This window comes from Myripristis murdjan, chromosome 21 (genome assembly GCF_902150065.1).
Source record: "Myripristis murdjan chromosome 21, fMyrMur1.1, whole genome shotgun sequence".
Lineage (NCBI taxonomy): Eukaryota > Metazoa > Chordata > Actinopteri > Holocentriformes > Holocentridae > Myripristis > Myripristis murdjan.
In genome coordinates, this window is record NC_044000.1 from 3,221,876 (window position 1) to 3,239,663 (window position 17,788).

A 17,788-nucleotide genomic window follows, 5' to 3' on the forward strand; every position below is an offset into this window, starting at 1 on the left:
CGGCAGGCTGATGAAGAGGAGGCTTTTCAGTCTGAGGAGGGGAGAAATTGGACGTGCCTGTCAGTTTAGCCTCTGAACTCAACAAGCGCGTGATAAAGAAGAGCCACAGAGAGATAGATAGATAGATAGATAGATAGATAGATAGATAGATAGATAGATAGATAGATACACTGCAAAAACGCAAAATCTTACCAAGATTATTTGTCTTATTTCAAGTCAAAAATGTCTTATTCCTAGTCAAAATATCTCATTACACTTAAAATAAGACATGATCACCTCAGAAGTGAATTGTTTTTAGACAATTGTCTCTTGTTTCAAGTGAAAATTTGCTTGTTTCATTGGCAAAAATTGTTTCTTGTTTCTAGCTAATTTTCACTTATTTCAAGTGAATTTTCACTTGAAACAAGTGAAAATTGTCTAAAAACAAGTGACTTCTGAGGTGATCATGTCTTATTTTAAGTGTAATGAGATATTTTGACTAGGAATAAGACATTTTTGACTTGAAATAAGACAAATAATCTTGGTAAGAGTTTGTGTTTCTGCAGTGATAGATAGAAGGAGATAGAGACGGAGGGCTTGTTGACTATTGTTGTTGACATGGTGCGTGTGTGCTGCTGCAGCTGTGTGTGCACAGATGCACCACAAGCAGAGGGAGGCTGCTCTGAGCGCCGTCTCCGTCCTCTTTAGGGAACGTGCTCTGTGTGCGTGCGCCGACTGCACACGCATGCCCTCATACGCATGTGCCCGCCGCCTCCGAGCGATCGACCGGGCCCGACGTGCACCTCCATGCGCCTGTGACACTGCCCCGTCCGTCCCTGTTCTTCATTAACCTGAGTTAACCCTGTCCCCTCAGACTGCCACCCCCTGATCACCTTCTGAGGCAGAGCAGGCAGGGTAAGCAAACACCAGCACTGCCTCATCAATAATTAACCACAGTGTGCTGGTGTGTGTGTGTGTGTGTGTGTGTGTGTGTGTATTTGGGGTTGTGGGGGGGTCTGGAGGAGAGTCAGGATGTTGAGGAGGAGATCAGGGGAGGGGTGTCGCTTCTGTGTCTCTTTGGGCAAAAGCCTTTGTAGTCCACCAACCACGGCACACAAACCCTATCTAACAGTGTTTGTTCAGCTTGTGTGTGTGTGTGTGTGTGTGTGTGGATGCTCGTGCTCGCCCTCATCAGGTACCCCTGCTCCGTTTATTTCCCACAAATAGAATATTCAAATGCGAGCCCCCGTCCTGGTGCCTGTGAGGCTGATGTAATGGATTCGGCCTGCCTGTGTCTCATCAGCCGTCCACATGGAGCTGTGAGGCGGCGTCCTGAGCACGAGCCGGCGACGCCAGCTGCAGACGTGCCCCGTCATGCAGCGAGGACGCATTAGTGACACAGCAGCCACTGTTGCCGGTTTGCTTTTTTTTTTTTTTTTTTTAAATGATGTTAAGCAGAACTGAGTAAGCATATTGTGCTGCTTAAACCTGTTTTTCTCTAACAACTGGTTGCCTGGTGGCTCCTTGTGCCTCCTGACTGCCGAGTGCACGGGGAAATTTGGAATTTTCCAAATCATGTCCTGCAGAAACAACAGAAACAATGCGGCAGTCGCCTGCTGCATGCACTCACTGCAAAAATGCAAAATCTGACCAAGATTATTTGTCTTATTTCAAGTCAAAAATGTCTTATTCCTAGTCAAAATATCTCATTACACTTAAAATAAGACATGATCACCTCAGAAGTAACTTGTTTTTACACAATTTTCACTTGTTTCAAGTGAAAATTTGCTTGTTTGCTCGTTTATTTTGACTAGAAATAAGACATTTTTGACTTGAAATAAGACAAATAATCTTGGTAAGATTTTGCGTCTTTGCAGTGTGCATGCACTCTATCATGGGACTTCAACAATGGCCACGACCTTACACACACGTTATGCAAAATCCAATGGCCTTAGATGGGGTACAGTATTTTGCCGGGGTAGTATTTCCTGTCTATCTCTTCTTCTCTCCTCTCCCTAATCTTCTCCCTCTCATATCTTCTCTTCCTCCCCACTCTTGTCCTCGTTCCTCCCCTTCCTTCCACTCAGTCAGAAATATGGCCTTCCCCTACTGTGACAGCTCACAGATGGCTGTGGCAGAGCCTCACAGATGGTCCTATCCGCGGCACCCCCCCGTCAGCGCCACACAGATGGTTCAGTCCACCTCCCATGTTTCAAACCGGGGGGCCGTCACTGAACCCCATCAGAACTTCTTCCCAGGACGGCGCCGGTACATCACGGGCAATCAGGAAAACAGCGCAGCCACACCTGCAGCACACGATTGGCTGGCAAAGTCATCTCTAACCCCGTGACGAGCCAAAGGGGACGGAGGGTGAAGCCTCCGAGCCGCTTAGCATCTCCTCGCTCGCAAGCCTGACACATCAGAGCAACCCACATAGTTTCAAGTGGTTTGGCACCAAAGTGTTAACGCTGGATTTTGCTAGAGGCTTGACACATATAATGCAAAATCCCTAAAGGGGATATTTCAAACAGAATCTCTGAAAAAAAAAAAAAAAAAACGCACACTGACGCTTGTTGGACGGTATCTCAGCACTGCTTCAACTGGATATGAAATGTTTACCACACTGCAAAAAGTCAAGATCTTACCAAGATTATTTGTCTCATTTCAAGTCAAAATGTCTTATTTCTAGTCAAAATATCTCATTACACTTAAAATAAGACATGATCACCTCAGAAGTAACTTGTTTTTAGACAATTGTCTCTTGTTTCAAGTGAAAATTTGCTTGAAACAAGAAACAAATGTTGCCAATTGGCATTTTCACTTGAAACAGGTGAAAATTGTCTAAAAACAAGTTACTTCTGAGGTGATCATGTCTTATTTTAAGTGTAATGAGATATTTTGACTAGAAATAAGACATTTTGACTTGAAATAAGACAAATAATCTTGGTAAGATTTGGACTTTTTGCAGTGTATCCACTGACATCTGTAGGATTCCTGCTCTTACAGGACAGATACACACTCAGTTACCTACAGGTCATATGTCAAAGGCAGCTGGGGTTTCTGTGCAACCCTGAAGACACTGTGCTGCTCATCCAAGAAGCTTCTCCAGGTATTAGACTGTTCTATGTAATGCTGAGTGAATTCCAGGACTTATTTTGTGATGTCCTTCTCATTTTCCCCTCACCCTGTCTCATCGGCTGCTTCTACGGTCGGTGATTTTGGACATTTCCAAGATCACTGCTTGACAACCCTCGGAGAAGGGAGTCAACGTCTTGCATGTGTAAGAAAAACACATCACCAAACAAAGAAATGGCCCCAGAGAAGCATCCCCACAGGCGGCGGTGAGACGTGTGCACTTACAGATGATGTAGTAGTCCTTCCCCCTGAAGAACTCCAGGCCCCACAGGTTGGGGCTGAACTCCTGAAACTTGAGGGTGAACTTGACGTCCTGGTCGGGCTTCACACAGTTGAGGAGCGGCGTGTCGGCCTTGGTGATGGTGCAGCTCTCCAGCTGCTCCCGCGGCACCATGTACACCTTGTAATACTCCACGCCGTCGCTCACCCCGCCGTCCACGCGGGGGCACACAATGTCCAACTTATCCCCGATCTGGGGGTACAATACCACACCCTGGCCCGGCACGAATCTGGAAGTCGGGGAGAGAGGGCAGAGTGTGAGTTAGTCACGGTAAATTGATGGCGTGCCATTCATTATGTATTGGGGATTGGAGTGTTTGCCATTGAACCTCTGCATCTCTCGCAAAAAAAGGAGAAGTCGGTTTAATTATTGATGTGGTAATTACTGATTGGGTCCATTAATTTTTGATGATGAAGGATAATGGCTCTGTGTGTGTGTGTGTGTGTGTGTGTGTATGTGTGTGTGTGCGTGTGTGTGCAGTGCAAGTGACCCCTATATCTGAAGATACAATCACACGGCGCTGTTTCTCTTCAGCAGTGTGGCGGCGATGGAAAGTGCGAATAATTAAGCGGATAAATGAGGAGAGGGCGGCGCGCTTCCGGAATCCGAAATGACAAAGCAGCGCCGGCATGCAAAACAGGAAAATGAAAAACAATAAAACGGAGTCTCGGCTTTGTATGGCAAATGGAAAAACAACAGGCAAAGACACACACACACACACACACACAGACACACATCCACAGAGCCTGGAGGCTTGTCTGGGAGTGCAGTTGAATTTCCCTAAATTCCTCCCAAAGTAAAATAATGTTGCTATTTAGACTCCAAGTACAGATAGACCCTGCAGCATGCCTGTGATTGCACACACACACACACACACACACACACACACACACACACATTCATAGCTGCAGCTGGAGCTGAAGGTGAAACCTCGTATTTATCCACTAAACGGATTTGTGGCACGCATGAATACATTTTTAAATGTTAACTGGACGCCCAGGAGGGAGGTCCGCTGTTAACATTTAGATAGAAATACTTTGCAAAAATTCATTTATGGAAATGATATATGAATGTCGAGTGGAGTTGAATGGGGTGCCCGTGTTGTTAGCAGTGTGTGCCTGCTGCTCGCTGAGGAGGGCTATCGGGCCACGTGGACTGTTAGCATGGGGAAACAGTGACTTTTCTCTTGTTGACACGGGAGATACTCTCCACACACACACACACACACACACACACACACACACACACAAGGAGGCAACCTTGCTTAGTTGTCACCTCTCACTTCCTTCCAACATCCTTGTTTCCTACAGCTCTCTCCACACATCCATCCACCCTTACACGTTACACAGAATGCATATAAATGTGTGTTTTTCAGCGTGGGCAGACTGTAGGCCCGCCATCTCCATGTGAACTTTGACCCCCGCCCTCCCTGAAGAGAGTGCAGGGCAGCAGCAGGGGGCCAGGCTCAGGTCGGCTGATTACAAAAGCAAAGAGACCAAAAACAGTGAATTATTCTGCTCTTCATAGGAGGACTCAGCGCCGGCGTATGGCTTTTTCTCTCTTTCTTCATGTGTGTGTGTGTGTGTGTGTGTGTGACTACAAAGACAGGCACCGCAGGGCGGCAGGGGAGCCTTCACACAGGGGACCGGTGGCAAGGCACAGCCGATTCATAATTAACAAAGAGAGTTAAATGAAATAGTGGAGGAAAAAATTCAACACATAATCAGTTTATATATATATGTATGTATATATATATATATATATATATATTGGATGGTAGTGCACAGGCCTTCTTTCCCTCACCTTCTTATTTTCTCTGTTATACACACACACACACACACACATGCTCTGTGCGCTCTGTGCCATTCAAACACACACAGATACAGTCACATACATTATCTCTCCTTCCCTCTCTGAGCGCACGCATCATCATCTTGGCTCCTGGCGTAATCACGTGCACACACACACACACACAACATACGCACACACATATGAGCACAGACCAGCTCACGCAAACACACACACACACACACACACAGCAGCCAAGTAGGCCGAGTGAATTTTTTCCTGCCCCCCAGGGGAAACACTCAGTGGTGGTACAGTTTGTCCACTGACGGACAGAGAGAGAGAGAGAGAGAGAGAGAGAGAGAGGAAGGGAGAGAGAGAGAGAGGGAGAGGAATGAATGAATGTATGTCTATGCATTGCAGGGCCATCTGGCATCCTCTCATCTCATCATCAGTGTGTGTGTGTGTGTGTGTGTGTGTGCGTGTCAGGGGATGGGGGGGCAAGAGAGCGGACAGGAGAACTAGAACAAGCGAGCAAGAGAGAGAGAGAGAGCAAGAGAGAGAGAGAGAGCGAAGCCTTAGAAAAGCCTTGGGGGGGCTTTACTAATACACACTGAACCTTGCCTTGTGTGTGTGTGTGTGTGTGTGTGTGTGTTTGTGAATTCATTCATGCGTGTGCAGTGCATGTGTGTTTACACAGGGGTGAAAGTGTGCATGCATGCATGTACATATGTGTGTGTGTGTGTGTGTGTGTGTGTGTGTGTGTGTGTGTGTGTGTGTGTGTGTGTATGTGTGTGTGTGTGTGTGCTGACAGGGCTGGTGGGCATTATTTATCTAAAGTGGCTGATCTGGAGCTGCTTGCCTCTCTGTCCATAATGACAACAAGCAGCAACAAAAGAGCTGAACTCAGATCTGTATCGGACAGCTCCACGTCCTTATCACCATGTCCCATCACGCTCTGATGCTCCGAATCTGTGCATGTGGATCACTGTGTGTGTGTGTGTGTGTGTGTGTGTGTGTGTGTGTGAGTTCAGACCTCGGGAGTGAGGACACTTTTGCACAGTGAGGGTCATTTTGGACAGCTCTAACCTCAACATGAAGTTAAAACTGCGGTTTAGGATTAAAATTAGAATTAGGATTAGGGTTGGGTTTAAACAGTGATGATATTTTAGCTTCTCCTCACTTGTTTACTGAGGGAGTTTATCACCAGACATGACTGCTGTTCACTGGGGTGACTCTGAAAATGTCATCATACTGGTTGTGCAGAGAGTTTAACTCTTTGAGAGCTGAGCATGCTGGCTTGGTTTCTTTCAAAAACATGGCAAAAAAAAAAAAAAAAAAAAGCCTTAGCAAGACATCACCCAAAAATCTGAAAGGAACTGATAGAAGTTACAAAAACTTGACCTGGAAATAAGCTAAAAAAAAAAAAAAAAAAAAGAAAGAAAAAAAAAGAAAGAAAAAAGAAAAAAGAAAATGATCTGAAAATTGTAACCAAAAAAAAGAGAGAGAGAGAGAGAGAGGGAGAATTATTAGAAAATTATCCAAAAAAAAAAAAAAAACTCCAGAATGTCCAGAAAACTATATTTATAATTATTTTAATTTAATCTAAAATGATGTTGCAGGGAAAAAAAATATTTTTGGTTCTAATTTTCAGGTCATTTTCTTGTTTGTATTTATTATTGTTGTTGTTGTTGTTCATATATTTTATTTATTTATTTTTGCAAATTTTGGGTCATTTTCCTGTAACTTTTTACGAACTACCTGCCAATTTTAGAGCCACTTCCTGTTAAGGTGCTCATTGCCTTTTCCCCATGTTTTTTTTTTAAAAGAAATCAAATGAATGTGCTGAGGTTTAAAGCACAGAACGTGACGTGGCTCCAGGCTGCAGAGGTTTAAAGGCCGACCGAAACGCCTGAAAAACAGCCAGCAGGACCTCTCCGTCTTAACAGGCCATTCAGTCCCATATTCAGTCTGAGACTCTGCCAGTGGGATGAGATAATCCCGCTTGTTTCTGATGCCGTTTCACAGAGCAAGTCGAAACACACGGAAACAAGGCGGAATGAGGCAGATCAGCCCACCAGGATCATGGAAAATGACACTTGATTCAAGAAAATTCTGGAAACGAGTGCGATTATCTCACCGCGCCGGCACTTTTTTTTTACCTCGTTTGAAGAAAAACAAGATTTGAAGGCCACAGATGAGACTAAATGACTTTTTAGCAATAGAGGGCCCTCATAAGTATAGCAAGACAAATATGCAGCGTACTGTTGCTAACATGAGGCAATTAGGAGGGAAGTGGGAGACAAAATGCCTCCTGCGCTGCTTCACTGCTTTCTCTCACAGCTGTACCCTCCTGTCAAACATGCACACCAAACACATGCTGTACACACGCACACACACACACTCAGACATGCACACATCCACAGCTACATAACTACACGTGGGGAGTGTATTTCTGGGTCTTTCCTGGCTGACAATCATATCGGCGAGGGCGTCGCAGCGGCCCGATCCGCGGGGTCAACTCAGGGAGTGCAGGGAGTGGGCACCTAGCGTGAGATCAAACATGACCAAACCCACACACACACACACACACACACACAGATATGTACACAATCACATAATCAAACATGTAACACAAGGAAATTTCCATCTTATCACAGGTAGACGCACATACTCTTTCTCTTTCTCTCTCTTTCACACACACACACACACATGCCTGTTAATCGCACAAGTGTGGTTCCATCTCGTTGTCTCACTCACACGCACACACACACACACACACATAGGGTGAGTATTGTGTTTTTTACTGACTGAATATTATTCAGATCAGGTATCATGATGCCTGCATCCTGTTAATTCTCTGTGTTTCACAATTCCAATTGCAATCTGACTTGGCCAGGGCCACAAAAAAAAAAAAAAAAAAAACTGAGCAAACACTGTCCTTTCCATCACACTCTTCTGTGTTTACAGTGACTCAGCGTATTTAACACTAAATGTTGTACAATGAAAGCAACCGGTAATTGTCAAAAAAAAAAAAAAAAAAAAAAAAACAGGTTGAAGGAGTGGTTGAAGCTAAGCTACCAAGAGAGTGATTAAAAATAAAAAGACAAAAAGAAAAAGAAAAAGAAGAAAAAGGCCGTTCTGGAGCGTCACAAAGCAGAGGCCTGGACAAAAAATGGCGAGGAGCGAGAGAGGAGGCAAAGAAAGACAGATTGTCAAGTTGGACACTCGTTCATTTGTTCTTTGCCTCCCTCCCGTGCCCCGTCTCCTCCCCTGCCTGCATTTTGTGTGTGTGTGTGTGTGTGTGTGTGTGTGTCACATAGCAGACACCTGGCCCCCCCATTGGCAGCCATTAGAACAAAACACCAGGTACACAAGGTCACCCAGACAGGCTGAGGAGACTGATACACAAACTCCACCTCTCTCTCTCTCTCTCTCACACACACACACACACACACACACTCTCTCTCTCTCTCTCTCCATCATGACAGCCACCATTCAACAGCTGCATCTCTCACAATTTGGCCTAGCCAAGAAGAAGAGAGAGAGAGACGGAGAGAAAAAGAGAGAGAGAGAGAGAGAGCTGCTGGCAGAGAGGATGATGACAGCAGAAGATGATAGAACGACGGAGAGGGGGAATTAAAGGGAAGGAGGGGTATAAACAAATAAAAGCCTGCCCTGTCATCTTATATAAATGCCTTTGACCCCCACCCCACCCTCCGTCACACACACACACCCCGGCACCCTCCACCCATTCTAAGGCACACTTGGCCTTTCACCCCTCCTGTTTCCCAGCCCTCCTCCTCCTCAGTTCTTCCTCAATCCCTCTTCGTCCCCTTTTGTGTGACTCATCCATAAATATTCTCCGAGAGCAGCCGCCGCCGCCGCCGCCGCCGCCATGTGTTTAACATCAGGCTCTGCTGTGGTTTTGCGAGGCTCCTACAGATCAGGCACTGAACGTGTTAAACGCAGATAAATAAACAAATAAATAACATGCATATATAATATACATAGAGATGAATGTTAAAGATGAGAGCTTCAAGGCGGTGTCAAAGGCAGAGTGTGGAGGCAAATGACTCGGACCACTCGTGATAAATGTGTTCCTGATGTTGCCCGCGACGACTCTGTTTTCCCACTCCTCCGTCACGTCACGCACCATTTGTCCTTCGCCACGCCGCGGGCATGACAATCTATGTAGTTCATCACGGCATCTATTATCACAGCCACGTGATAACGGAGGAAAGAAAGAAAGAAAGAAAGAAAGAAAGAAAGAAAGAAGGAAAGAGAAAGCAATGGGGCCTTCCACAGGCAATGACACAGCACTCAGCAGCGCCATCTCATGTACAGTAAATCAGTGTAAACCCTCCTCCTCCTCCTCCTCTCTCACTCTGTTTATCCCTCCATCCACCCCCCCACCCTCCCCTCAAACACACACCAACTGCTCCGACAGGACTGGGAGAAAAGTAACACAGAAGCTGAAAGCAAAAGCGCCGGCGGCCTATCAGCCGGCCTCGTTTCTCTCATCTCTAAGCACGCTGTCGGCCCATTTGGTGGGAAGGTGACGACAGCCACAGGTGCATGTTCTCTTTCTGGAGCTGGTAAAAAAAAAAAAAGAAAAAAAAAAAAAAAAAGAAAATCCTTTACCCCTTTACCGTGCTAAAAAAAGGTTCTCATATCTAACTGCAAAAAAAAAAAAAAAAAAAAAAAAAAATGCTCTATCACAACTGAGGGGCTTTCAGTCCAAAAACAAGACAAGCTCAATTTTCAACAAAAAAAAAAAAAATTAAAAAAATAATAATTGACACCTTGGCTCTCAGAGTGGTGGCATTAATTTAAAGCAGTGATATCCCACACACACGGATTGCTTCTTCTCACGTGGATGCCTGTGTGTTTCCGGCTGTTTGATGGCTGGAACATGACTGACGTTAATAATAAAATAAAACTTGTTTTCCTCGCACGCTGACGATGAGGATCTCGTGGCGATGAGGCCGCAAAACAACGGATATCGGGTGGTTTTTTGGAAAGGAAACGGGGGCGACCGCTCGGATTTACACTCGCAATCTGCGTGACGTGAAAGTGGAGTGGCCGTAACTTTGCTCTCTATCTCTCCCTCTCTCTTTCCATCCCTCGCTCCCTCCCTCCACAGTATATCTCTATCCCCGGCTCCCGTGGAGAGGCGGGTGCACAGGTGGGTGACAGGCAGGCAGCGGCTGGGTGAGTTAGAGGGCTTGAAAGTAAATCAGCGGGGTGACATCTGTTTTCCCCATTTATCTTCCACCCCCCCACCCTCCCTCCTCCTCTACACTTTCAACTTTAGTGTCTTTTTTAGTGGGTGTATGTGGTAGTGATGTGCTGGGGGTGGGGAGGGGGGTGTTTGGGCAAAGGGAGCAAAGGGAGGAACGAGAAGGAGGAGGAGGGTTGTAGACCTACTTCCTGAGGTTATGACCATCACATCTGTCGCCAGGGACAAAACAGAAAAAAACAGTCAGATCCTCTGTCTGTTTGCCTCTCACCCCTTTCTCCTCCTGGCCTCCTCCTCTCTCTCTCTCTCTCTCTCTCTCTTCTTTCGTTCTTTTTCCCAGGCAACCTCCCTCTGGCCTGTCTATTTAAACCTCTGGACGGCTATTTGCATGGCCCCATGGCCACAGAGGCCGCATGCTCCGCTCTCTTCCTGTGGATGTGAAGTTATGGGGAAACATGTTGGTCAAGGCGAGCGTCTGCCTCGCAGTGTTGGGGATTCATTAGGATGGCAGACAAAGAGGCCAGGCTAGGCGTAGCGAGGGTTAATCCACCCACAATGCTTTGCAGCGCCCCGGCTCTCGCCCTCTGTTGGCCGAGGGGACAGGGGTCTTTATCCTTCCACCGCTGGCTGTCACCCTATCCACCCATGTCCCGTCTCTCCTTCTCTCCTTCTCTCCTTCTCTCTCTCTCTCCCTGCCTTCGGCCCTACCTTTCATCCAGTAATCCAGGCCTATGGGATCTTAGCAGGCCTAGACATAATTACCCCCCTCGCCCCAAGGGGCCCTGACGCTTTCTTCTCTCCCTCTCCGTTTCATTTCTCTGCCTTGTCCTATTCTCTCTCTCTCCGTGTTCCTTTTTTGTGTAAATGCAATCTTAATCATCGACTTCTCTCTTGGCAGTAATCATTTAAAAAAAAAAAAAAAAAAGAAAAAGAAAGAAAAAGAAAAAAAAAAAAAAAAAAGCCACGTCAACCCCCATAACCCTCGCACTCGGAGCACGGTGTCGAACATGGCAGGTTTTAACTTTTCCCCTCAGTCCCTCTCTCTCTCTCCCTCTCTTACTCTCTTTCTCTCTCTTCATGTTTGCCCCAGCGAATCTTCGCTCTACCCTCTCTCGCTCAGATGTAACTAAATTAAAACAAGCAATCTTCTCCCTCTTTTTTCTGTCTTTGGGAAGAAAGAAAGAAAGAAAGAAAGAAAGAAAGAAAGAAAAGAGAATTAGAGGCCCTCCTGTGGCCTCAGAAACAGAGAGACGGGAGAGGAAGTGGGGATGGATGGATGGATGGATGGATGGGAGGAGGAGGAAGAGGGAGGGCAGCATTACAACATTCAGCATCGGGCCTCGTCAGTCATTCACGATGGATCTGCATCTCTATGCTTCTTCCCTCCCCTCTCCGCACCTCCATACCACCCCCCCCCCACCACCACCACCACCCCGCCCCTCACAAAAGGACCCACGGAGGTGCCCCCGTCGCTGCCTGGTCACAAAAGGGCCTTTGGGCTTCTATGTAATCTCTTAATGAACTGCAGTGGAGGAGAGGGAGCGTTTCTTTTACATAAACCATGTAGAGCAGGCCTCTCTTTTGTTTCTCCCTCCCAACTACAAAATGGATTACCAGAGGAAGGAGGTGTGTGTGTGAGGGGGGGTTAGGGTGGGGAGGGGGTGGGAAATGCGTGTGTGTTGGGTGGGGTTGAAGGGGAGGGGGGGGGCATTCTTTTTATTTATTTATTTATTTTTTGTGCAGAAGTTCATGCATAAGGGCAGTAAAGTAGTAAAGCGCAAATAACAATGAGGTTTAATCGACACAGCCGTAGGCCCTGTGGAGGGAGTTTTTCTCTTGTTTTTTTTTTTTTTTTTTTTTTTTTTGCTACCAGCTTGTGCTAGATGCACACACACACACACACACATACACATACACATGCACACACACATGAACACAGGGAGTCTAGCTGTTTCTTTATCCTCTCCCCCAGCCTACACACAAAGGCATTAGACTGGCCTGGAGCCTTCACATTTCTAACATTCATCCTCCCTGAATAGTCAAAGAGGAGGACTAACACAAACTAAAAGAGAGACGCAGAGGCAGGGAGAGGTCGGTCTGTTGAGCATATTGCTGAACTCCAGAATAAAGATATTCATGCTTTCGGGTTTCTCTTCTACCGACCGGGGGATAATTGACGTATAGGCATGAGGTCTTTCACCAGAAGTATGAAAAGGGGATAAAGGTTTCACTGTCTGCCACGGAAAGGTTATTGCACACAGAATGTACACACTGAATGTACAAAATCAGTCCCTTCAGCTCAGCTCCTTCTCTCACTCTGGATCTACATTTCCTCTTTTGTGACTGGTGCAGATTTTATTGGGCAAATCAATACGGGATAGTGGCTTTCACCTGGATTTAGCTCATCTATGCACTTCATGAGAAGAGGAAGCCTCCCTTAATGCAGCTCCATGAGCCAATTTTGAGGATTTCACATTTCACATGGTAGGCTAAATAAGTCCAGTGGAGTGGCTGCTGTTTGTGAGAGCAATTCAACTACATGCTGAAGGTGTTTCTGTGCTTTGTGCCGCTGTCAGCTCTGTAAACACGCAAATTACAAGGGGTCATTTACCGAAAAAAAGGGTGGCCAGATCACACAATGAGATATATATCGGACCCTGGTCTTTTACCTCTGAACTCTTCACCCAGACAGCACGCAAAGAATGCGCGCACACGCTAATTCCACGGAATGCCCGTTGCATTTGTGGCAGCCCCATGGCCTATTCTTGCCTCAAGGGTGGACGTTTTTTTTTTTTTTTTTTGCTCCTTTTCAATCGAGAGTGACACGCCAAGTGAAATGACATACTAATTTGAAAGGGCAGCAGTTGTTGCTCCAAACGGGGAGTTCCCAACGAGAAAGGTATTTTAAAAGGCACAAAATGACTTGTTGGGTTGCTCTGCATATAGAAAGCAGGACTAAAGAGAGAGCCAAAGTCGAAAAAAAACCATTGCAATATGTCTTGCATAGATTTTTTACTTTTTATATTAAGATATGACCAAAAAAATCCATTGGTGTTTGTATTTGCTGTGATATGTGCTATTACGCGTTGGCATGTGACTAAAAATCTCTGCACATCACACCCAACCAAATGTTTTCTGCTAAAAAACATTTCGGTGGTTGTTTTCTTCTCACCGTTGCGTTGCGCGGTGCCAAATGGTGATCAAATGGCAGTTAATGCAGCGGCCAACGCAAAACAACTCCACGCACCTCAGCTCCATATCCGAGGCTGAGCACATGGCGATTTGGGCTGAAATATGGGCCTGAATATGAGACAAATCCTCGTTTCAGCCAAGATTAAGCTGAGGGAATATGCGTTTGCTTTTGTTTGTGTGTGGCATAGTGTGCTAGAATGATGATTGATAAGTTATTTGCAGTCGCCTGGATACTGACGCGTCGGCGCACAGATGGCCGTGGCAGTCAGGCGGCTAGAAGGCCGAGGAGGAATATCTGGATCCAGCATAGGAAGCAGCGCCCAGTCCCGCAGCCAACACAGAATACACACTACCTAGTCTCTCCATATTCACTGGGGGAAACGGCACAGTATGCTCCAACTGTGTGCGCGTATGATTACGCACACGTAGTTAGGCCTGCAGGACAGAGCAACAATAGACACCTGTTAGACCATCATGTCTCCATTGTGTCTTGCTTATGTGCTGCAGCGTTGGAGGAACCCTCGCAAAGTAGAGAGAGAGAGAGACACAGAGAGAGGGGCTTCAGGTTGAATTGGAGCCAAAAGCTGAATTATTAAGCGAGTTGGAGTTTGGCCGTGACGAAATGGGCACAAAGAGAGGCGCCCCCCGTCGGGCCGAGTCCAGGGTGTATAGTGGAGGAGAAACCCAGCTAAGCCCGGTTCCCCACCTTTTTAATCTGCAGAAAAGAGTTTAACCGCCTTTTGGGTCTTTCAAAATGCAAATCTACTGCTATCTAACTGGTGGGTGTGATATGAAGACAGCAGGGCGAGACAACACATTAATGATTTTTTTAAAAATTCATTTTTCCTTACAAGCCTTTTGAGGGGTGTTTGCCTTATGATGATCACAGGCTCGAGGTCATAGCCGAGCCAATGTTTTATCTCCCTATCTGGGACCCCCTGAAGTCTGTCTCTGAATGCAATAATAATTCAGCTCCTGTGTGTCATGTTGTGGAGGGTTACATTCAGGCCGCTGACACAGCTGAAGGTGGATGAAAATGAGACCAGGGGTTGGAAGGGGAGCACACGGCGACCTATTAAAAGTTTTCATCTCGCTGAACCACATCTCCACCTTTCTTTCAGCATTTTGTCCATAATTTTGTCTTGTGCGCGGTTGCTGCTTAAATGCCATGCTCCACGGCCTCGGGGTTGCCTCCATTTCTCTCCAAATGTTGGAAACCAAAACAGCACATAGGCTTAGAGGCCCAGTGAAATGTCCCAGCAGCTAAAGCGAGGCTTTACCTCGCCGTGTCAGCACAAGTCCGATTCATTTCTCGCCAAACCAGATTCATTCCCCTCATTAATATTATCTTCATTACGGAGGATAAAAATAACACTCAACATTTGGCCCTATACAAATATCACGGCGAGAAAATAAATGGGCCCGCTAATGAGCTCGATGCAGCTTCAGATGTCTGTTACAGTATGCTTTTTAGCTGATTTGGATCTGTTAGACTAAAATATGATTCATGTTATCCCTAGCCAAACTTACCATTGACCGAGGAAGTGGAGCGTAAAATTAATTTCTTAAGACATTTTGCGTCAAACAGCAACGCAAAAGCAAAATTAGTCATATTTCCCGCCTCCATAAAAATGTGCGCCAACAAATAGTAATTAACAGATTAATTAAACAAACTAGTGGTCTGTTTCCTTCAGAGGAGGTTTGTCTGTGTAGGCTGCCACCATAACGCACGGCCGACCGGGCCCGAGCCGTCCCCTGCGCGTAAATTGTCCCCAACGGTGACACGACACAAACCATAAATCTAACAAATAGGCAATAAAAACGTGACACAAGAGTCAAAAACATTATCCCTATCTTGAGAGCAATTTTAGTTGAACATCAAGGCTCGGTCATTTTGGGCATATTATCCTGTCTGGTAATGAGTTAGCCCCGATACGTACCGCTCTCTCGTGTGGAAAGAACACAACCCCAAACTCCCTTCAAAAAGTCTGGCACTTTACGGTTGCCTTGCTCATCCTGCAGCGGCACATGGGCGGTGAAAAATAACCGAGGCCCTCTGTGAATCATCTAGGTCTTTTGGTAAAATCGGCATACAGACAGCCCGTCAAACAGCGTTATAATTCAATCAAATAGTAAGTTTCAGAATCGATTCCCTACTGCTCGCTGTCACCCGCCACTGTGTATTTTGGCGGAGGAAGTGTGAGGATAACAGGCGAAGCAATTTTAAAAGTTGAAATCACAGTGGAGCAAGTGCCCGTTTCTGTGTTAGATGTATGCCGAAATGAAAAGTGGTCTCTATTGATTCGCCTCAGGGCCCGAGTCGGGTTATACCACACATGTACCCTTGCGGGTAAGCAAGAAAACTTTAAATTGCCATATTTTTTAAACGGAGGCCGGCGTGACGTCCTCTCCATACGAGAGAACGGCACCTACGGGGGCCAGTAATGAGCGCGACTGGAGCTGCACTTACTTGGTATTTGTTGTGTTCCAGTAGATAGACTCCAGGATAAGCGCCCGGGACAAGTCCACCTTGCAGGCAATAAACAAAACTCCAAAATAATATCTCCACATCGAGTCCCCCATGGTTAGCCTACCGCCTCCCGGTGGGTGCACAATCCGTCTCAAAATAACGATGTATGTCCAAAAAACGAGACGTCAGGCGCTCCAGATAGGACTGACCGCGACAATTTCTTCGCCTATATCCCGATCCAGTGGGGAGACGCACGGACCACAAACCCCGATCAGATGTATTAGAGCATCTCCAGGCGAGAGACCTGCTCCAAAACCAAAGGCGCACGGCAGTAGTTCATTCAGCAGAGTGCGTTAATATTCTCCCCCGTTTTCTCAAGGCGCACACTTCACCGGGTATAATACATCCCTCAGAGAGAAAAGGTAGTGGTGTCCGCTGTGGACCGGGCAGCAGATATGAATCAATACAAATATAAATCCCCCTGCGTTTTAGTCCAGCAATGCAGGTAGCAATCCAAAGTAGCAGCAGCAGCAGCAGCAGAAAAAGATACTGATGGCTGGTGGTGGTGGAATGGTGAGATATTCCCCGTTCAGCTGGTGCTGGTGGTGGAGGTGAGCAACAAACTGTGGATGACAGTAGTAGAAAAATGAGACGGGGGAAACAATGAGGTCGGATGAGCAAAACTAATAAAATGATCAAATATGGGAATGAAAGAAACCAAACGAGCTGGAATGGAAGTTCTCATACTAGAGGTCCCCTTTCCGACGCAAAACAACTGCTGCGGCTGAATCCTGCAGATCCGTCCCAAGCGCCTGCACACAACATAGGGATGATGCTTCAGCGCTGCTCCGAGCCTGGATGGAAAGTAACGGCAAGGAGTCGCGATTGGAAATATTTGGTAGAGCTGCTTTGGCTCAGGCCCCGCCCCCGCCCGCTCCTGATTGGCCCTTCGGTGTGGAACTCAACAGAAACGCTCCTGCCACTCAAAGCGGGCAGCCGGTTCAATACGGTTACCACTGGTGAGCAAAACGTGGAAAACACGATTGAATCCTACTTTTCGCATTAGGTGAACGGGTGAACTTGAAGCCTCAGACTTCAGAAAGAGTAAATGTAACTTTTATCTAGTTATGTGTTCAAATTAATAACATTAGATCTGAATAACAATTGCTTTGAGAATTAAAATACCAATATAAAACGACGGCAATCACATAATAAAAATAAAAAAAAATTCTATAATAACATAACTTCATCTTGTTACCTAAGACAAGAGGTTAATTGAATAGACTATAGAGGCGTTTCATTCATCAGTAAGCAATGCAGATTAAATGTCTTCTGTTGCCCATAAAGGCATTATTGCCCCCATACATCGAATAACACGCACTTCTCCCGTGTTTATAGTTTCTATGGATGGCGCCCTAATGAAAACAGTGAGAAAACATTTGCTCCCACAAGGCCTATATATGTATATTCAGCCAGAGCTGGATGCATCTCCATTGACTACCATAGTGCAATTCAAGTTTTTCCAAAAGGCAACAGCGCCCACTAGCGGAGGAGCCGCGGCAAGAGCCAGATGAGCAATTGAAGTAAAAGTTTGAAACAATCGAATGTTTTATTTTTTTATGTACTTTTATATCAACGCAAAGCATAAAATAACAAAATATAGGCTGTTTCAAATTACTTCATATTACGTGGACCATAAAATAAA

At 46.0% G+C, this 17,788-nt stretch overlaps 1 protein-coding gene across 2 annotated transcripts in view; it reads right to left on the minus strand.

Annotated features, from left to right (window-relative positions):
• The window catches only part of efnb2a (ephrin-B2a), a 34,296-nt gene extending 17,365 nt beyond the window's left edge, over window positions 1-16,931 (minus strand). The window contains exons 1-3 of one of the 2 annotated variants that reach the window (XM_030081100.1): window positions 16,831-16,931; window positions 16,084-16,706; window positions 3,340-3,623 (exon numbers count right to left, since the gene is read on the minus strand). In XM_030081100.1, coding sequence (XP_029936960.1) covers window positions 3,340-3,623; window positions 16,084-16,196 — 397 coding nt within the window. In that variant the 5' untranslated portion in view covers window positions 16,197-16,706; window positions 16,831-16,931. Of the gene's footprint in view, window positions 1-3,339; window positions 3,624-16,083 lie in introns of both variants that reach the window. The other variant, XM_030081099.1, reaches the window with a different exon arrangement.
• Between the last annotated feature and the right edge of the window lie 857 nt (window positions 16,932-17,788).